At 36.7% G+C, this 23,142-nt stretch overlaps 2 protein-coding genes across 7 annotated transcripts in view; one reads left to right on the top strand and one right to left on the bottom strand.

The window, feature by feature from the left end:
• Positions 1-23,142, bottom strand: part of LOC149578329 (zinc finger CCCH domain-containing protein 40-like) — a 91,321-nt gene that overhangs the window by 48,390 nt on the left and 19,789 nt on the right. The gene's annotated exons all lie outside the window — the stretch shown is intronic.
• Positions 5,131-6,146, top strand: LOC149578330 (uncharacterized). The gene is made up of 2 exons (XM_089800187.1): positions 5,131-5,272; positions 5,369-6,146. The coding sequence occupies exons 1-2, from the start codon at positions 5,152-5,154 to the stop codon at positions 5,731-5,733; spliced, it is 486 nt and encodes a 161-aa protein (XP_089656313.1). The 5' UTR covers positions 5,131-5,151; the 3' UTR covers positions 5,734-6,146.

Here is a 23,142-nt window from a genome sequence, read left to right as displayed (position 1 = left end):
CGACAGAAATCTTACAAGATTTTGATTATTGACTTATTCTCAAATAGTAAAGGGCCATCAAACAGATTGATGCTTATCCTAGGTCTACAAAATTGGATGAAAAAAGGAGATACTCATTAACAAATTTAAATCAATCGGATGGATTCAACTTAGATATGCTTGACATTAGAAACCCCCCTTTGGAAAAATATATAAAATTGTGGCAAATCCAACATTATTTTAAGGCCAAAAAATTAATTTCATTGGCAATTTTTTTTCCATCGTATGAAAATCTTGTAAAACCCTGGCATATCTTTAATTATTTCAGAAAATCGTGACCAAAAGTACAAATACCTAGAAACCATAATTTTATATCATCCAAAATATAATAACCCTTAGATGATCCTAAATCAACAGTATAAATCCCATTTCAGGCTAAAATGTTAAAGAACAAATTTTAGAGAAAATTTATGGAATAATGACACCTGTCCACAATAAAATCTATTTCGGGCCAAGATTAGAAGGATAAAAAGTTTCTTGGAAAGTCTCCATAATAGACACTTGTCAAGTCTATGTCCTTTACATATAACCTAACTTAAATTTTTACCACAGATTGGCAAATGTGACCATCGAATAAGACATGCATTAGAAATTGTAGGCGAAAATATTTAATTTATCGTGTGGAAAGATTAGATTACATTGGCGAAGTCATCACCAAAATAAAAATAATTATGTATCGTTATTCGCGATTGGCCTAAGCATGGGACCCAATTTTCATAAAGTGTGGGCGACATAGCCACCCTAAACGTGCAAATTTTTTCACCAAACTCAAGGTCCTCGATGAGTGAAATTCGCCATTTGGTGAATATTCACCACTAAAGTTATCCCTAATAACCATAAGATCATACCTACCAATCCTAAGTCTACACTCATAGTTAATATTAATTGCTTAAAGTATTTAAATTATTTTCTTGAATGAAAACGAAAAGCAATTATCACAAGATCACACACACTGAAATGACGAATTCAAACATGCTTCATATATTGAATGCATATATAATTGAGTACACAAATTGAAGACAATAATATGATATTGTGTATCAACTCCATGAACTGAATAATATTTGCATCTAGAAAACATTTACATTTTGTATTCTACCCACCTAGTACAAAATTTTTGAAACCTGTACAAATGGTCTTGAATTCCCTTTTATTCAAAAGCAAGGGAACAAGCTTTGCATTATTTCTAAACTAGTCAAAAATTTAGACAATGATGGAATATGCCACCAGCATCTTTACTTTGCACAAGAAAGAAAGATATTTGGACTCGAAGAGGGAACTCTGCTTGTTCAGAAGATGTGATCCCTTCATGGTGACTTGTATTAGGGGTTCAACATGTCTATGTTATGATAATATATCTTTTATTTGCCATACATCTTGTGTTCCTAAGTTGCCAATCATCAGTCGGAATGCAAGAAAAATGTTTGATTTATTATTAAATTGGAAAAAATATTCTTCCTAGTGTTTTGGGGTTTCATATTATAAATTATGTTAATTGCTGCAGGAAACTGTCATAAGGAGGCTACAGGGAAGGATGATTGAAAGATACAGATGGCATAGGATTGTTGTTGATCTTGATTTTTGTCTCATTAGTAAAATTGGTTTAATCTTTAAGGCTGTAGTTTAGTTTGTTTATACCAAACATGGTTTCCGATTATAATTTGTGGCCTACGGCCAAAACTCGCCAAGATTAGCATTGATTGGGTAAAATTGGTTCTATGTTGTGTGTGTGTGCGCGTGTGCGTGTGCGTGTGTGCATGCACACACATGTGTGTCTATGTGTGTGTGTGTGTGCATGTGTCGCGCGCGCGCATGTCTGTGACTTAAAGACAAGATCATATAGATATGCAGTATTAAGACAGATCAATTTATTATTTCTCCCATGAATGCAAGTGTTCATGCATACCTGAAGTAGCGTAGTTGTTTCAGTTTCCACTCACCCCGAGAACCAAAGGAAGGGCCCCCTCCCAGAACCCGGGTGAGATTGTTTTAATTACTTTGAGTTTATGTTGTGTGATTTCGCTTTGAATGTGTGTTTCTAAATAATTTGTGCTCAGTGTGAAAATAATTGATTCTGAACAGTAAATGGTTTTCTGCTAATCAGAACAAGAGTTCTGTGAAGATTTATTATTTTGTAACTTAAAAGCAGAACACTCCTCAAGTGTTTTAATTATTGTGTACCTGGACTTCAGACTTTGTTTTGTTTAAATCCACTATTGTACTCATAGATGGAAAACTCGCCAAGTACTCGACAAGTTTTAAAAACTCGCCGAGTTTCCTAGCTCGGCGAGTTTTTCACCAGTTAACTCGCCGATTTAAAAACTCGGCAGTCTGGTAAAAACTTGCCGAGTATTCAGTGAGTAATTGGCAAAAACTCAGCGAGTTTTTATGAAAAACTCACGATTTACTAGTGGAATTTTTGCCCGGGGCTTGTGACGGATTAAAGCGGCAATGAGTGTTTTTTCTCATTCTTGTATTTACATTGTTTAGAGCCTTGAGGAGTAAAGAGAAGAAGGTTTGGAGGCATTCTTGGCTGATTGCAAGTGATTCAAGGCGAATTTGAGTGGATTGTAGAGGATTCTAACCAATTTTAGAAGACAAATTTCTTTTCAGGTATGTTCATCTTATCATAGTTTGAAAACTTTTTATAGTTTTATAACGAATGTTCTTTTGTTTTTGTTGTTGTTTGCAAATGTTTTCAAATCATTTAAAATCATTTTGAATCATTTGAAACCCTAACTTCTAAGGATATGGTTGAAGTTTGTTGTTTGCTAAGGATATGGTTGAAGTTTGAAGTTTGAATCATTTGAAACCCTAGCTTCTAAGTTCTAATTTTGTTTATTCATTTTTCTATATATTTATGTGTAGGGCAGCGGTCAACCATTAAAAAAATGACAAACCCGCAAGAAGAGTGGCCACAAACACCATGCCCATCTGGATATATAAGCACTCGGCCTAAAAATGCAAGAGATAAGGCATGGTCGTATGCCTATGAAGCTCCAAGTCCAAATGATATTGGGAAGATGATATGCATTCCCTGTGAGAGAATTATTTCTAGAGGCATAAACCGCCTCAAATATCACCTTGCAGGCATAAAGAAACATGACTCAAATCCTTGTCTCAAGGTAACTGATGAAGAAAAAAGATTCATCAATGCCCTACTTGTAGCTGCTGAAGAGAAAAAATTGAATAGGGAGAGGGCAAAATTAGCTATGAGGGCAGCCATAGCTGAATTTGAAAGAGCTCCTTTTGATATGCAAGAGGAAGAAGAAGCACTTGAGAACATACCAAGATCTCTTCGTGGCCCACGGATCCCAAACAAAATTTCTCTTTTACCAGTTCCACTTCTTCTACATCTCCTACTTCTTCATCATCACCATCCGGATCCCCATTAGGGATAGGTGGTTATTTTGTGCCCAGGAACACACCTGGAGCACAGCCATCATTAGAGGGCACTACATGGTTTAAGGAGGTGCATGAGCAAACTGATATTGCAGCAGCTGATTTTTGGTTTTTCAACAATATCTCAATGAATGTCGCTGATAGTCCCTATTGGGTCAATATGGTGAATGCAATGACAATATCAGGCAAAGGGTACAAGCTGCCTAATCATAAGGATATGAGTGGAAGGTTAGTATTTTACTATTTAGTAATTGTAAATAATTGTGATTCACTTTAGTTCATTGTTATATTTTAAATCTTAATTGTTATAACTTATTTCCTAATTTTTTACTAACACTTACACTTTATTTAATATTACACCCAAATTTTGTAGGTTGCTTGACAAAGCGGTTGGTAGGGCAACATTGTTGATAGAAGACCAAAAGAAAGAGTGGACGAAGTATGGCTGCACCATTTTATCTGATGGGTGGACAGATGGAAGAAGTAGAACCATTATTAACTTCTTGATTGTTTGCAAAGATGATGTGGTGTTTTGGAAATCTGTCAATGCCTCCAACAAAGTGAAAAATGCAGCCACATTGGCTTTAATGTTGGAGAATGTTGTCATGGAGGTGGGAATAGAGAATGTGGTGCAAATAATCACAGATAATGCAGCAGCATATGTGGCAACAGGTAGATTTAATTTTTTATATTTGAATCAATATGAATCATGAATGTAATGCTATGGTATTATTCAATTTAGATTTGATGTAATTTGTAAATACTAAATATGGAAAGTTTGTTACTGATTATTGATTTTTTACTAATCTTTTAGGTAGAATCCTCCAAGAGAGGCATCCCACACTTTTTTGGTCACCTTGTGCAGCACATGTCCTTGACCTTCTTTTGGAGGACATAGGAAAACTTGATTGGGTGAGTCCAGTTGTGGAAGATGCTAGGCGAGTCACGAAATATATCTATAATCACCCATGGGTTCTCAGTTTGATGAGAAAAGCCACTAAAGGCAAAGATTTGATGAGACCTGCTATGACAAAGTTTGCAACGGTCTTTTTGACGTTGCAAAGTATTCTTGACCACATATTGGCTTTGAAGCAAATGTTTGTGTGTGCTGATTGGGTTGCTTCACCTTACTCAAAGAAGCCCGAAGGAGAGGCTGTGGCACAAATAATCTTTGATGATAGTTTTTTTGCAAAAGCTAAGGAGATTGTGGAGGTAACTTCATTATATTTTTAGTTTATTCAAGTTTCATTATCAATTCATAACTTACTATGTTATTAACTAATTTGTATTTTTCAAATTTCGAATGTAGATGTCTCTGCCCCTAGTTCTAGTCTTGCGCACATGTGATGGGCAGCAATCCCCAATGGAAGGTCTTTATAAGGCCATGGATAGGGCGAAAGAGGCTGTCAGAAGTTACTATCACAAGGACAGTCTCAAATTTGACCCCATTTGGGAAATAATTGATAGGAGGTGGAACAATATGCTCCACCAACCTATTCATGCAGCAGGCTACTTCCTCAATCCCAAATTCAGGTACTACGATAATTGATTATCCTTGAAGTTGGGATTTTAATAAGTCTTTATTTTACTTTACTTTTTAAGGTTGTGTAGTAAGACTTGATATCATTTTCTATTTGTTTTAGGGCTGATGATTCCTACTCAAATCCTAATGGAGAGGTGATGGAAGGTCTCTCTAAATGCATTGAGAGAATGATATCAAGTGAAGAGGAGAGAGACCTTATTGTGACCGAACAACAAATCTATGTGGAATCAAGGGGTCCTTTGTTCTCTTCTATGCTAGCAAAGAGAGCAAGATCTACTCAAGCACCAAGTAAAGCGTCAAACTTTAAAACTTTTGCTAATTGATAAGTTGTGCTTCTGATTTTTTTTTTTATTGCTTTATAACTTTTTTAATTTTGTTTTGCAGATGCTTGGTGGGCAAGTTGGGGTGGCAATACCCCCAATTTAAGGAAATTTGCTCTCAGAGTCCTATCCCAACCTTGTAGCTCATCCCATTGTGAGCGCAATTGGAGCTTATTTGAGTCCATCCATACAAAGAAAAGAAACAGAATGACTCAAAAACGGCTTAATGACCTTGTTTATGTGCACTATAATCTTAAGTTGCGCATAAAAAGGGCACAACTCTTAAAACTACCTGGTCCGCTTGATCTAGATGAGATAGATCCTTATTCTGTTTGGACAGCACAGGGGCCAAGTCCATTGTTTACACCATATGAGATCGCTGATTTGGAGAGGCAGGCCATGGAGGGGGAGGCTAACACTGATTTTTAGTTCACTATGGATGACATTGAGGATGAGGACGAGGATGATGATGATTCAGGTGAGGATCAGGCATTACCATTAGGAGGAGATGCATCCTCTTCTAGGATGCCGAGCCAGTCAATAGGGACGTCGAGCGAGGGGGCACAGCCACAGAGTTCACAGTCACACAGCTCACGCCCTATCCCAGTGCGGGGCACTTCTTCTAGGACTAGACCCCCTCGCTTTCCTGCTAGTGCAAGTGGAAAGAGGAAGATGTGATTGACATTGTATTGATGTATTTAGACTTTTAGTATTTACTTCTAGTTTGACAGATTGAAACTATTTAGTAATTTACTATTTTGCTTCCTACCATGAGCATTCTGCATGAGAATGCAATTTTGTACGCATTATGCATTTATATATATCTAAACTTTGTTTCTTTCTTTTGTATTGTCTTTAATTAACTTATTAGATGCATCTTCTCATTAAATTTTGCAAAATAAATGTATTTTTAATTAAATTTCAGCGGTTTTTTAGGTTCCCGAGTTTTTTCCGAGTTTTTTTTTTAAATCGCCGAGTTTTCCCAATTAAACTTTTGGGGGGCTTGGCGAGTTTTTGCATTTAGCGAGTTTTCCAACTATGATTGTACTCATTCATATTTTGTTATAGTTCATTGTTTCCTATTACATAATTACACCTTCTGTTATAAATTCATATGCCCTGTTCCAGATCAGTAAACCTCTTGCACAATCTCTCATTTTTCACTACAGAACTACAAACTTCCTGTCACAACTCCCCATTCTCTTCATAGCCGCATAGACTTCCTATCACAAACCACTTCCTGTTCGCTTTGTTCTGTGATCTTTACAGCTGATGTCCTTTTTCCTTTAATATTGTTCAATAACATCTTTCAAGGGAATTAAGGGTCCTTTTTAGCATAGCTAAATGAAAGAGTGGATCAATGTGTAATTAGATAATGTGATTTGAATAGAATTTTGCATATATCTATTATCATTTGGGAACGTTCTCACCAGCAAAGTTTGAGTGTGAAATTTCAGTTACAAATTCAATTAATTGAAGTGTGCTCCCATTATATAGACTCATGGTTTTAGATTTACGTTAATTAGCATAGAAATTTGATTTTGTAATTTTGTTTATAGCTTTGGCAAGATTGGATTGTTAAACTCCTAAGGCTTAAGTTGGTCTATAGTTACAATAGACTTAGAAAGAAACATTGGTTCAAGTCAGTTTGATTTATCGTTTCCATAATCTGCATTTCATCCCTGCTTAACTGCTATCTTCATCCCATCAGCAAATTATCCCAATATCTTTCATCACTCTACGACCCCGGATCACAAATCAATAGGAATAAACTGAACCACCAAAACAAGGCCAAATCTCAAGTTAAATCAAACACAGTTTCCCTACAACTTGATTCTCTCAAATTTATCCTCAAAAAGTGAAATCTGATGTCTGACTGATTCACAAATCAAATACATTCAACTTCATTTGATAACTGTAAGGTACATATGATCATACCCTGGATCTGCCAAGGTCCTGATTTAGATCACTGAAATGAAGTTGTAATCTTTACTCTCCTGTCTTGGTGTGCCCGTAATTGTCTCTACTCCTGAGGAGTACAATACTTCTATTGCCACTACATAATTGAAATTTCTAACAGCCACTGATATCCTTGTAACCACTGCACTCAGATTGGACTTTCTCTGCACTTGCTGTCCAATATGATGCCCTTGTATCCATTACTAACTTTGCATATCCAATATCAATTGCAACAATTCCATCCAAGGCAGCACGATAGGTGGGCATTTCAATTTTTTGCCATCATCAATTGTTAGCAAAATTAGAGGCACGCACATATCAAACTCCTCTCTCAAATTCTCAAGAGTTTTCATCTCTCCTTGTTTATTAAACAGGTCAGGAATTGACCCAAGATGCAATGTATGAAAGAAGTCAATCTTGCCCTTTAAGTGACTGCTCCGTCCCCTCTATAAAATGAACTTCATCGATCAAATTTAATCATTTTCTCTATTGGTTTTAGTGATGGGGAAGTCTTGTACGCACTGTGGCCAAAAACAATGATGTAAATGAATGCACTCTAGGTTTCTGTGTTTCGTACATAGGTTTCAAAATAGGCCAGATATCCTTGCACTGTTGTATGACCTGTCAAAAATATTAATGGCAGTTGTATAGGTGATGTCCCTATTTTCACGAGCATCAACTTTAAGAGGATTAGCCTATTTCCTAACCCAGACAAGCTAATGGAGTTGTTCAGATGATCTAGTTGGCAATGTTGGAGGCCAATTTCCACTCCAGGGGGAAGAGATGTTCAGGATTGCTCTTTGTTGAAGTCAGATTGGTACACTTATGTCGGAGTGTCTATCTTTAGCAGGGCACCTGGACAATTTGCTAGCAGTATGGAGCTGTGGTGACATTAACAAAGCTTCCAGTTGGGGACTTACTATTTGTAGCAGGTTAGTTTCAAAGAGTTGCTATTTTTGGCAGGACACTTAGGCATCAGACTCGGACAATGAGTATCTGGTTTTTGAGTTGATCATGTGGAGAATTTAATAAGCTATTTGTTTTATTATTAATTATTAATTAAGGTATACTTATTGATAATTAAAATAAAGCTTATTATAATACAATGCCTAGTGCATTAAATGCTTGTTTCATGAAGTGTACTTTTCACAATTCAAGTTATGGTGCTTTTATCAAATATTATTTTTTGAATGCAACAAAAGCAAAGCATTAAAAGCGAAGTGAATTTACAAGTTATGCAAAATGTGTGCTTGAAGACTCGTGATCAATTTCTCTTGGAGAAATATAAGAGCCAATGAAAGAGAAAATCAATCTATTCTTTTGACATTTGATAATTTTTGGTAAAGAAAATTGAGCAAGGGTTTGAAATTTTCAGACTTCCCAATTCTTCCAAGTATTTGCACTCTGAACTGGTTGTCCTCTACCAGTGATTTATGCCAGAGATAATCTCATTCAGAGATTATGAACGTGCTTAATTTAGTGATAGAATTGTGAAGAGGACTTAAAGTTCCATCTCTGATACAGTTTGCAAGTCAGGGGAGTATTATTTTAATGCAAACAGAAGCTATATAAAGGGCTACGTTTGGACTTAAAAGATTGCCGCTTAAATATTTGGAGGCCACATTAGTGCTTAGGGTGTGACATTAGTTCCAGAAGGGCACATTTTCACAGTTTGATGTCTCTGCTTTGCAATTCACAGCTCTGCATCAAAGATGATTGATTCCAGAATAGCTGTGCCTAATATTTGGTGCTCACCAATACAAGTGATCAGATTTCAGTTTTTCTAGTTGCAATATATTTCCTCCTCATTTTATTAGTTGATCAATGAATGTAATTCATTTTCATAATTGAAAGAAAAGGATATAGTATACAATGTTGCAAAGATAGTTTGATTTTCATTTCCATAATTGAAAGAAAAGGAAATAGTATACAGTGTTGCAAAGATAGTTTGATTTTATGTATTGGAGTATGTATGTTTGCCAAGTATTTGACAAATGCCATGTTGAATATTAAGCAAATTGAATAATATTAAATAGCTGTTTGCAAAACTATCTCATTGAAAAATCAGATTATTAATGAAACCACTTTTATAGTTTGCATGCAGAGTGTATGACAAAATGTCAAACATCTAAAATTGAAACCACAGGGACTCTTACATCTATCCTGCTTAATCTTTTGGAGCATATACTTCAAGCCTGAAGGTACTTTGCATTACCTCCAACACTTTATTTTTGGCCACCTCTCTAAAGCTTTAAACAGTGACTCCAAAGATTCCATCCTTACTGCATAACATTCAATTCTTGCCTTCAGCTATGCCATATCATTTGCAGAGGATGTATCTCCTGTATCAAAAGGGAGATGATAAACAACCATAGTTCCTGAAGGATCTGGAGGAGGATCTCATATTCCCATAGCATTTTTCAATTGTATATAGTCTATGTAAAAAAAATGGTATGTTTCATTCAATACAACTTCATCTTTCTTTATCCTTTCCATTTCTTTTTGTTAGCTCTCTACTGCAGCTTGGGAAAACATTGCTGAATGCAAAGTAATGGTGGTAGCCTCAGAGCTGTTGTATACTTTAATGTTTGGATAGTTGCATTATATTTTGTTTCTTGTACATCTTGCAACAACTTTTGTTTATCTATTATGGGAGCCTTGGCTTACAGAACTAAAGGTTTAATCCTAGGGTGATGCCACATTTCTCACTCCATTTTCATTATCAAACTCTGCAGCAAACATAGCATCAGCATGTTTTCTTATTTGATCAAGCAAGAAAAATTTCCTCCAAGACCCAATTTGGAAACAGTTGCATGCCACTCTTTGGAACCATGTTTCTTGCTTCATCCGGGGTTATACCAATGTTGTCAAGGTTCATTTCACTGATGCTAGAGGCAGACATTTCTTCATGTTCAGGTTGCTTCATTTTTAACTTCAACCAGAAGCCATTGAATTCCAAAATTTTAATAATGACATCATTCTCTATAAACTGGCCAGGTGATATCATTCTTTCATCAACTTGGTCGATTGGGATAGTTGTGTGCATATCCGCGCAATCTTGTTGAACTTCTGCTAAAATATTCTCTCTTGGAGATTATGACAAAGGTTGATCAACCTCTTGCTCCAAACTAAGCTAGCACATAAAATTTGCAGCCTCCCCTATATACCAAGTTCTCTCCTTTCTTTCTGCATATGGTACCAATGGGGGTTGAGCCTTTGTTCTTTTGTCGCTTCTGAGCAGGCTAGGTGGATCTGTTTGTAACATTTGGTCATCGGGCTCTACAATCCCGATACTTATTCGCTATTAGCCCACCCAATCTCGATGGCACATATTCCAGTATTTCTTCTTTGGTATGTGCCTTTCTACAAATCTTTTCCAAATTATCAAGCAAAAGGCTCATCTTTTTAATTTCATTTGTTTCCTTAGAATAGAAAACAGGGAAATTTGGGCCTGACTTCTCTTTCTTCTTCAACCCTTAGCAATATTGCCTATTTCTTCCATCTTTGCAATACCTCTGAAAAGGCAATTTCTAACAACATCATCCTCATAATATGTCTCGTAAAATAAAGACCCATTTTCAGCTTATCATTCTTCAATTTATCAGTGTACCACTTGGGATCAAAAGGTCTCAGCTTTGCACACTTCAAATATCTGGATTTGATATGCTGTTGAGCCTGCTCCAATGTGTCACACCCAATTGCAAAGTCAACAAATCTTGTGCACTTTGGCATGTGGGTACCTTTTCTATCTCTTCCCATAAGTTATTTTTTCATCCAAATGAGCTGCTGCATTGATTCCAGAAGAGCCAATCCAGGGGAGGCAACAGTAGACAAGAAACGTGGTTTTCCTTTTGGCCTCATATCCTTGCTTCTCAATAGGTGCGTGATTGCTGGTGGCATCCACAATACCCATTGTAGTCATCATAAAGTGCACGTGGAACACCACATAACCTGGATTGACACATTTGCTATCCCACCCATAAGTCAAACTCTTTACTAGTTGTGGCTTACCAAATTTGTCAGTGGTATCTAGTCTCATCCTCTTATCCCAACTGGATTCTCTCATAACTAATATCAAGTAGCACAAAAGAGAGTGATATTTTAAATTGATTAATATTAATTGTCATTAGCCCTCCTCAATCCTTCATATTCTAAATTAACATCTGGGTTCTAAATTTGCATAGCTATCATTGTCATGTTAAACAAGCATCCCCGTGTCATTAGTATCCTTCCCCCAATATTTGGCACAAGGCATAAAAGGTTTTTAAAAAGTAACCCACATAAGTTGTAAGCTCCAAATGTTCCTGCTCTAAAGTTGAAATTCTAGTTGCTATATTTTTGTAAAGCTTCTTCCTATACCTGAGAACCTCATTGCAACTTAGAGTCTTTCTTTACAATTTATACTCTTCTTCATGCTTTTCCACATTAATTTTTGCAAAGGCGTGACTATTGAGATCAAAGCAATTGTTACTTGCAGCTATACTTACATTCACCAGGACAGAAACATAAATTATTCTGACAGATTTGGTCATAGGGTTGATTGTTTAGCCAAAGTCCTAGTTAAATCCACCTCCACAAATACATTATTGACTACAAATCGACCCACATCTAAAAAATATGGGTTTGATGTTGGGATGGGCTTCTCTCTATTCACATAGAAAAACCAAAACAAATCCCATCTTGAAAATGGAATTGATGCATTCCTATATTTCTCATAGGAGTCTGAAAGCTTCTTAAATGTATTCTCCATTACAGAACTAGGCAAAATATCTAGTGTAATGATGCAATCCCCTATATTCCTTAGTCTTAGTTTAGAAAATTTCCCCCTTTTTGGGCAGGCGATTCATTTTCCTAGGCATTTTGAATGGCTGCTCTTCCACTGAAACTACTAGGGTTCTTGTTTACGATTGCCAAATTACTCCACAAATACATTATTGACTACAAATCGACCCACATCAAAAAAATACGAGTTTGATGTTGGGATGGGCTTCTCTGTATTCATGTAGAAAAACCAAAACAAACCCATCCTGAAAATGGAATTGATGCATTCCTATATTTCTCACAGGAGTCTATGAAAGCTTCTTAAATTTATTCTCCATTACAGAACTAGACAAAATATCTAGTGTAATGATGCAATCCCCTATATTCCTTCCTCTTAGTTTAGAAAGTTTTCCCCCTTTTTGGGCAGAAGATTCAGCTTCTTAGGCATTTTGAATGGCTGTTCTTCCACTGAAACTACTAGGGTTCTTGTTTACAATTGCCAAATTACTCCATAACACACTTATGATAGAGAAGCTCAAGAAGAAAACCACTTGTAACACCCACTGGGAGAAAGAAAGGTGGTTTAAAGGTTCAATTTCTGCTTGGAAACCCTAGCTGTTTGCTGGAAATTTATCTTCACTGTTGCCAAGCCCTGTAGCTTGAAATTCTTGAATGCAAAGTGGATGAAAAGACAAAGAAATTCTGGAACCCCCAAACTGCAACTTGTCTTAGTCTTGTCACAATAAATTTGAATAATGCAAATACATTTCGTTTGGTAGCCATGTACACCTTTAGATCTTCATTGTTGATCTATCTATAGTGGACAGCAGTGATCAACTTGACCTTATTTGACTTGGCCAAAACTATGTAACCTGTAATGTTCAATTAATTTGCTGAGATCTACCTGTCTTTTTTTTGTTGAGTCCAAGTTCTTCGATTATCCTTGGGCAGATGAAGCAAGCAATTTGTAATAGGAATTTTAATTTGACATTACATGACCGCATATTAAGCTCTCTGTGATGAGGCGATGGAAAACTATGAACACCTCACCTCATATAGCAGCCTTTGCTATAAATTCCCACTAGCATGCACCAAAGCTTGGGAGGTTGCCCCCTTGTGATTATGAAGTGATAGAAAGGATAAAATCTCCACAAAATAGATCTTCCTTATTAGAGATTAAAAGCATAGAATTTCCCTACTTGGGATAGGGAAATTAGTTTTAATCATAGAAATATTTACATTATTCATGGAATTTAGCCATAGGAGACCTAGGATAAGGAGCATATTGGGGTTCCTTAAATAATCCTCTATATGGACCTCTGCCATCTGCATGAGGGAGTGCACCTACTGACAAATCCATACCCATTCCCTTCTTCCATCACCACCCTTATCCTCCTCCATCAAGGTATAGGTTTGAGGAGCCCACAATAGGGTGCCCAGAGGATCCTTCACTTCTAAGCCCATGGGCAGGGCACTGCTTGCACCCCTTCAGCCTCACAAGACAACCCGTCACCACCATGAGGTGGCATACTTAGAAGAGAACCTCACAACAATTTGTCCCTCCTTATATTCCCCTATCATTATTGATTACAGCAAACACATAAAGAGTTACATATTGTTGCACAAATTCCTCAAATAACAGATCGCAAAATAATATCATGATCTTATACTCTATTCATAGATAGGAAGATTATTCATAAGCAAGGAATCATAAAAAAGACCCACTACGCTTTTTATTATAAAACTCAATTGATTGTTTGCTTGATTTGATAATTGATGATGCTTTTGTAGATTCTCGAGTGATAATTGATAAGTCATCCTTGAACGATTGCAATAATCTCTTTTATACTTCATTAGTGAAAGAGCAACCACATTTCATAAGACTTGAGTCACTAACTTCCGTTGCTTCCCTTAGAAAATAATAAATTAATTTCCCAACTGATCTCTCTTGCCTCTCCTCAAATGAAAATGTCTTCCCTTTATATCTTCTAATGTAAGAGAGGTCACATTTCTTCATCATGTCTGTCCCATTACAATAGTCACAACCTTTCACAATTACCACCCTCCAAAAGAGTCATAACCCTTTGTCATTTCTGCCCCTTTAGAGAGTCATAACCTTTCATAATTAGTACCCTTCAGAAGAATCAAAATGTTTCATAATTACAGCCCTTTGAAAGAGTCGCAGCCCTTCATAAATTTAGCCTTTTAAAGGAGTCGCTTCCTTATTTTCTTCTCTACTAATTCTTTCTTGATTTACCTCTACGCCTTTCTCTTCCTTCCTCTTCCCCCTTTCAAATTTAGTTCTCTTCTCTCTTTTATATCTCATGTTTGGGGAGACAACTTATCATCTGATGCCTTTTCAACATTCATTAAACTTAACTAAATTTTAGTTAAGATTATGTTTGATTGTATTCTTTTAATAATTTTATTTATTTATTTTTCATTTTTTATACTTTAATTTTATTATTATTGTGTATTACTAAATCCTATTTCAAATAGGGGAACATTACAAAGGATAATGTAGGCCCTTTGAAAGATGTATCCAACTGAGGAATTGACTTTGCTTCGCTTATAATGGCTTGCCTTTACTAATATTTGTGGTCCAATGTTCACCAAACAAAGAGTGAAAATAGACAGAGCTACAAAGTAATAGAAGGGATAGAGCTACTTTGAGCTTACAAGCTCAAAGTAATACAATTGTATGGTGGATATTGCATGATAAGAAAACACCAGACTTGAGGATGATTGCCATTTACCTCTTTTCACAAGTTGCTAATTCCTACACTGTATATAAGAGCTAGCCCACATACAACTTCACCCAGTTTATCAAACTCTAGACCAATGGAGAGAAGTGTGGCTGGGCACAATGCCTTGCAACTTCAAGATTTTAAGTCTTTAAAGTATTGACAGACTCCAACTCTATTGTGTAATGATTATCCAAACAAGACCAACAAAATCAATGAGGCATAGGAAGGATTGGTCAGGGGTTCCATTAGATGATGTCGGCCCTCATAGTGTCCATGATTCAAAGGAAGACACCAACTTTGATGCTGTGTTTACAGATGCAAATTAACGGCAGCAGCATACTTTCTATTTTTTCTCACTCAGTAATTGAAACTTGTAACCTTCAAACATATTGATCTAATTTAAATGCTATGCAATATTTTGATATAGCATATGCACTTTGACAATGAATAAAAAAGAAATTAAACCCCAAACTATGCCAGCATACCACCCTTGATGCAAGCTGGTCCCTCTTTCCCTAGATCCTCTTTCAGGTTTTACCTTCAAACTGCTACTCAAAAATACAAATGAGAAGCAGGCAACTATATTCCACAGCTAGTTAATATTCTTTCCAGAATTTTCCAAATAAAATTGGTAGTTTTATATTGTGACAAACAGTTAAGAAGCAATGTTCCGAATTGAAACATTTTTTGGCACGTGCTGTGACTTTTGTTAAGAACAAATTTTGTAATGATAGAAAAACCTTCAAAATGATATTTGGCATTTACAATTTTGTTTCTTTACCATTTCCTACATTTCATCTGATTTCACAGAAGTAATAAGAAGTATTTGCATATTCAGTAGGAGAATGCTAAGGCACGACCTGTGTGGATTCCTCCATAAGTTGTAACATCATGTTAAAGAGATACTATTATTATGGGTTATTATATCACTGGTTTGGAAAGGTAAAAAGATAAGTTTATAGGTCACTGCCAAGCAAGAAACAATGAAGGATGTGAGACTCCCCTCAGAGTATTTCATAAGGTAAACAATTTCCATTTAACTTATTTATTGTTCAATGCGGTGAACAACCTTAATTCCTAGTTATTCAGTTTTCAAACTTACAACTTTTGAATGGAGCATGCATGCCTTCACCACCAGGGCCACTCATACCACTCCCCCATCAATAGTAACCAATAACTCTTAGACCATAAAGCTACTGCTTGCTCTCCGTCTAAAGCGGGTTTTTCTAACTGAACTTTGATGAAGCTACCAAAGTAATTCAGCTGACCCGTGTGCAGGTGTTGTGATCTAAGCTTCTTCTAGTATTTATAAAGGGTGTCTCCTCCTATTTGGCTTCTAGGCCTAATAATGAAGCTTTGGCAATGTTAGAAGGCATTGAATTGGCCATCTCCATGTGATGCAAATAAACTGGAGTTAAAACAAGGAAATTCTCTAGTTGTGATTAATGGACTTAGATTGAATAAATGCATCATCTACATCTTAGCCTCAAAGACATTTCTTCTAGGCATTATTTTAAAGAATGTAACGTGATTATCAATTGTCTTTGCTTATATTGAGATTTTGATCAACTTTTGCTGCTAAATTTAGCAGCTTTCTTTTTTGTTTGCAAGTTGTACGATTGTGACCAGTCTTTCCACATCTCCTGCATTTATACCGCATCGGCCCAATTATATCCCTCAAAAATGGACAATAATGGCTTCGATGGCCCTCTTCATGACAGTTGCGTCAGTAAAATTTGACTCTGCATGAAGAACAAGTCAGCATACAAGAACACTAGAATTCATTGGCTCTACTTATTGTGGACTCTTTTCCATCAGAAACTCAATTATACCAACATTCAGATTGTCCCCTTCCTTATAATCTAGGTAGTTGATGTGCTCCCTATAGCTTTGGAGGCAGAGGCGGAGGCATAAGGATGTGGAGACAAAATCGGGTGCCCTGTGGATGATCCCCAAAAGCATATCTTGAGCCCCCAAATGCCCTATCGCATCAGGCGCCCAACATACACTTCCAGGGAGCACTTACGGGGTAGTCAATTGCCCTTGTTTGCATCCCTAGGCCCAGGCATCAAACTTGACACTTTTTGAAAAACCAACTTAAATGACTTAAATATTTGTGCTTTTATTCCATTTGTTATCATCTTTTTGGCCCTAAACGCTAATATGGCCCTAAAAGAGGCTACTCATTGTTTTTTCATCTCATTTTGTTTGCAACTAGGCTCTCTTCTTATGGGTCTCTATTTTGGCATTTTTAAGGCAAGGTGATTATTTTTGAAGAGGATCATACCCGAGGTGCCAGATAGCTTCCACAAAGGAGATCTAAGCATCTAAAGTAAGCATTTGATCCCATTCTTGAGTCCTTTGATGATTTTATTTTTTTGATAAGAAAAAATCAAGTTTTTTTCATTTGTTTGCCCTAAAGAAATAAAGAAACAAGTTTAGCTATCTATTTAAATATTTTTGTATCTCTATGCTTTACACTTGATGTTCATAGTTTTTATCTAGTTTGAAGTTATTTAATTTCTTATAATAGCAAGAAATTAGATTATATTGTGCAAGAATAGCCATTAGCAGTCAAAGTTCAGTGGGAGGGCAAGAAGCCGATAGATTCAAAATTATTGTAGAATCTACTTTATGGAGACATGCCACAAGAATATCACAGGCATCAGAGTCGCCCAACAGGAGAGCAATTGGCGCCGCCCCTCAATTCTTCAATCATATTAGTAGGGGGGGCAGTTCTGCTAGTGATAGTGGTGGTCGCTGCTCTAAGTTATTCGAACAACTAGCCCTCATGTTCCGGTGTATCTATAATTGAGCAAAAGCACCCCTACCCCCTACTATTATAAGGTAAAAGTTAAAAAGGAAAACCACTGAATAGCTCATATTCCCAAGTCAACCTTCATTTAATAGGCCCTTCAAACCAAGGAATGGGAATGTGCTAAGGCAAAGATGGGAAGGGGATGTCTGATAAACAAATAGCAAGATATATAAAAGAACAAGATAAGGTTGATAAATTGGTTAGAAGATCAATACAATCTTATCATCAACCTCCATCTAAAAAGAAAAAAATGCAATTGCCCATTGAACGAGTTGTATCCTCCAAACATCAATTCTTGCATGTACCTGTACCAAAAGTGGAAGAGGAAGCAACAGAAATTATAGGCCACAAAAAGGTCCATTTGATATTGCATTTAAATATGTTGGTGAAAAAGCATGTTGAATAAGTCATTGAATGTCGCCTCTATGTCAGTGGTATTCCTTTCAACTTAGTGAGATCACCATATTGGAAGGAGATGGTGGCAGCGATCAATATAGCACTGGTTGTTTACACAGGGCCCAAGTGAAAAGGTTTGTACTACCCTAATGCAAAAAGAGAAGACTTTTATAGAGAGGTCTCTTCAAACAATTAGAAATTCTTTGAAAACTTAGGTTGTTGTTGCTTCTAATGGATGTAAAGATACAAGAAACTAATCATTGATTGATGTGATTGTAGTGTCCCCAAAGGGGCAATGTTTTTTAAGGCAATTGATTGTGGAGGAGAAGTGAAAGATTCACAGTTCATTTTTAGAACTCTCATTGAGGCCATAGAGATGGTGGCTAGTAAGAACATGGTCAACGTGATTACAAACAATGCCAAGAATTTTAAGGGTGTGGGTGATTTGATTGAGGGTCAAAATGACCATAATTTTTGGACCACATGCACCATACACACCACCAACTTGGTCATGCAACAAATTGGCACTCAAATAAGTTGGTTGAAACATATATACCAAGATGGGGAAGACATACAAATGTTTGTGATGAACCATTAAATGTCGTAATAGATATTTAGATCATTCTCCAAATTGAGTTGTTTGAGGTAAATTGTAATTACTAAATTTTATTTATTTATTTAATTTTGATTAATTTGATGTCATGTTCAATTATCAGATTGTATATAACTTTGGTTAATATTTATTGACATATTGTTATTAACTTGCTTATTAGGTTGTTGAGCCTTGATTTGCATCTCATACTATTGTTATGAGACGACTTGTTAAGGTGCAGGGGGCATTAAGTGAAATGATTATTTCCAACCAGTGGGATGTGTGGAACGTTTTGAATTCAAAGAGGGCCCAAAAGGTCAAGGCATTATTCTTAGATGACAAAATGAGCTCATGTGCAATTTGTATTGCATTTCACTAAGCCTATCATCACTATGCTTCACTTTGTTGAAACATATCAACCTTGTTTGGGGGATGTCTATGATGGCATGGACACAATGGCAGAGAAGGTAAAACTTGCCATACAAACACATGAGAATGACCCTATAAAAAGTTAAACCTTATGCAATAAGTTGGAAACAATAATTCATCATTGTTGGGAAAACGTGACTACCCCATTGCAGCTCCTTGCAAATGCCCCATCTCTAAGGTACCATAGTGAGGAAATGTTTTCTATGCCAAATAGAGTAGCACCATATACAGATGATGAAGTTACTAATGGGTGCTACAAAGCTTTTCAAAGACTCTTTCAAAATGATGAAATGCACAAAAGTTAGGATAGAATTTGGCTTGTTTGTCTCTGGAGCAAAACTTATTTCAATTGCAATAAAAGACCAAAATGACATGGGAGCTGTTGGTGTTTTGAAACATTACAAGTTTCAAATTACCCCGATGAGAACAAGATATATCTAGAGGCAGCTAACTCCTAGCTTCAACATACCATTTCAAACACCGGGCCAACTATAAGGCTAGACCCTTCTTCTACTTCCGGCTTTGCAAAACCTAGGTGGGTATACCTCATATTCACTTATATGGTACCAGTGCAATTAAACATATAATCTGAACCTATTAACAGCAGATAAAAACCCTAAATCTTTTAACACTTATGCAAGGATCTCCAACATGGAATAGCTAATAACATGACCAAAGAACTTGATAAGCTAAGTAAGGGCATCACATTTCTGTTCTTCAACATTAAAAGGAAAAACATTTGATTAATGATGTTGATTTCAGCAAAACATGATATGAACAACATAACTCTATGATCCTTCAAAATGATTAGTGCCTTATCTGTTGGGCAGCCATACAAACCCCTAACACACATCCTTGAAAGTCATTGACATATGCCATATATCAGAACTTCCCAATCTATCTATCCACTTTGTGAATTAAACATTTGCATCTTTCTGAATCTCATACTCGACCTATCCGTTCATGAGATCTGCAATCCTATGATGATGAATCAAGCATTTACATAACTCTTTGAGTCATAAACAAAATAAATCAACATATACAACCAACAGATTGCAACTGAGTTTCATACCCTTTGTTTAGAAAACACAAAAAATCACAAACAGCGTGAATGGGAGACAAGATATCAAAATGAAGACTAACTTGTTGCTGCCTTTTCATTCATTTCTTTGAAACAAATACAATAAGATGCATGAAATTGAAATGCAAAGCTACCTAACAGGTCAAAACTATCTGTATTCTCATTTCTTGTTGTTCATTACAAGAGAAATTATTGAAGAATGATGGTATCACAGTCACGAAAACATCTCAAGAACTGGAACCAACTGGTTTCACAGTGAAAAAACTAGAACCCTCACAATGAGAAAGAAAGAGAATGATATAGAGGAATGAATTCCCGGATATGTTCTATTGTTGACATGTGTCCACTTGGAAAACATCCATCTACAGATGCAAAACATCCTTCTATTCTCTCTCTGTAACTGCATATCAAATCCTCTATCATTTGGCGTCCAAAAGCATAAAATATCTCAGATATTTGATGGAAAGGATAACTGATTTTGATGCCAGATCAATTTTGATGCTCAATGATGAATTCTTCCCGTTTTGCTGAGAATACCCTGAAAAATACAAATCTGCTTATAGACCGAATCGGTGAACATCTGTGCAAAATCTGACCCCATAATTGGAAAATTCATCTCCTCCCGGTTCCAACGGTATATTGGAGTGCATATTTCAAACAAAATGTGCCCCTCTGGTAGCCATTTAAAGTTTCAAACTCCAACTATGGCTTTACACAACATTAATGCAAAACTTTTGACTTTTCTAAAGTTGAAAACTATAGAATAATGCAAAATTTATTTAAAAGTGAACTTGCACACTCAACCAATAAAAAAGACATTAAAATATTAACTTTTTAAGCCCTTTGATTTTTTCATCTCAAATCCTATTCAGATCAAACCTGGTTGACCAGCCCTGACACATGCCATCATTTGATTGCTCAATTCCTACACAGTCATCTAACATATGCCACGTGGCTGCCACACGTCTGCCACGTCACTGGTCGCCATGTCGCACGATAAGCAGCATCATGCCACGTCATCGTGACATAGCGACCACGTGACACATATCACCTTCCACCACCTCAGCATCTAATCATCAGTCCACCTCAGCTCGACACGTCACAATGCCACATCATCACCACCTTAGTCGATTTCCACATTGCAGTGGCACCTCAACTGGTTGCTATGTCACATACTTAATGTTTGAGCATCTTTCCTTTGGCGACATGGTGACCACCATTGGATCCCGCTGCATGTCACCATCTTTTGCCTCTGATCAAGTTCAGTCAACTACCACGTGTCACTTCAAGATTCGCTCTCAGGTTCCACGTCATTTGATGATGTCAGCATCTCAGCATCTCTCTAGCAATGTACTTGGTCAAAATTTTCTCTATCTTCCTCTCTAGCCAACAAGTGGGACCTGCACAAGTTTGAGGCTTCTAAAACCTTTGTGTCTATAAGACACTTAGTTGTCATGTGATCTTGCATTTAAACACTTCAAAACTGCCCAGCATGGGCAATGTGGGATAAAGGACCAAGATTGCTTCCTAAAAAAGGCAGGCCTCCCGTACACAAGAAATCAAAGATATGGTAGAAATGTTTGGTTCTCAATCACGTGGCCTTTCACAGATATTAGCGTATATTTACTTTGCTGAGCACAAACATTTGACTTACATGGCTCCCATAAAAATTAAACATAGACCCCCTAGCAGATACGTCTTTCATCAGCATGGATTATTTGCTCACCTATGGAGCTTATTATCTCCCTCTTCTCGTGGGTCTTATTCACATTGTGAAGACCTATTTGCTTCTCACGTGCACCATTGAAGTGGAGGGTCCGTATCGTATTCATTGTAGACATGGGTTGTGGCCATCACATAAAAAAAACATTAATCATAACTTTCAACTAGTAGAACCGTCTCCCCTTTCTCTTCCAACGTTGGAGCACTTCCATGGGGTACGTTGCCTTTGCATGGACCTCTCACATTTAGGTTGCGGCTTCAGCTCCTCCTTCCTGCACCTTGCGTGGATTGCTCAATGACAACTTGATGAAGAAAAAGGGAAAAGACATGTTTTACTTTCAAATGCCTGCGAATCTCTAACTCTGTAATGTCCCAGTCCAACTACAACACTTGAAGACTGAAATATTTTAAATGCTACATCATCAAATACCACATGGATGGAGGCGTCACAGATATATTGTATTGATTGTGCTCACTCCCCTGAGGAAAATCACATGAACAAAAAACCCGAAGAGATTGGCAGGAGAGCCTAATTACAAAGGCCCCCAAACCCCTTTCTTATAATAATTAGGATAATCATATTTCTATAACTTCCCAAGTTCAAAGAAATGTCAATGTATTTTGAGCGCCAGTCCGAAAATAAAAACCATTTAATCCATGTGCAATTTTATCAATCTGATGTAATCAGTCAGACCCCAAAGTGGGTCCGACTAAAAAAAAAATCATTTTCGAACAACTAATATTGCAAACTGGTCCATTGATTATCTGGAAATGATCTGAAATCAAATTTGAGCACCGAATCATCATTAGAACTTATTTTAAATCATTTCCGCACCATTATGAACTCTGTGTCAAGAGGCCTATTGCCTACCTTTAAAAACTAATTTAAACACCTAACCGGACTCTGAGACTCTGGATACCCTGTCTCTCTGACATATTCAACAAGCTTGCCAAATCTCGTCACGTGATGACATCAGAGTCAAGATATCGACCTCCAAAATTACTTACTTAAAATCACCTAGAAATAAATGTTAGAAAACCACAAAGTGGATTCGGATTTGACTTTGAAAATTGGGCAAACGGGCACCTGAGATTCTAAAAACTAGGGCATTGATAGACACTGACATAGAGAATATGAACCTCCAATTTGGGCTCATGACGAATGACAAGGCAAATTTGGAAAAGGTCTGAAGTTGGCTACCTGGATTTGCATGACTAGGGATATTGACAGGATAACGATTTTTACAAATGGAATGGACCTAGAAAAGTGTGCAAACGGATTCGTCGAGACTTGAAAACTAGCACACTTGTAGTATTTTCAGTATGGAACACA

This window comes from Cupressus sempervirens, chromosome 1, assembly GCF_028749045.1.
Source record: "Cupressus sempervirens isolate cs-2001-9-10 chromosome 1, ASM2874904v1, whole genome shotgun sequence".
NCBI lineage: Eukaryota > Viridiplantae > Streptophyta > Pinopsida > Cupressales > Cupressaceae > Cupressus > Cupressus sempervirens.
The sequence above is the reverse complement of the archived record's forward strand: the minus strand, read 5'-3'. Positions and strand labels throughout refer to the sequence as shown.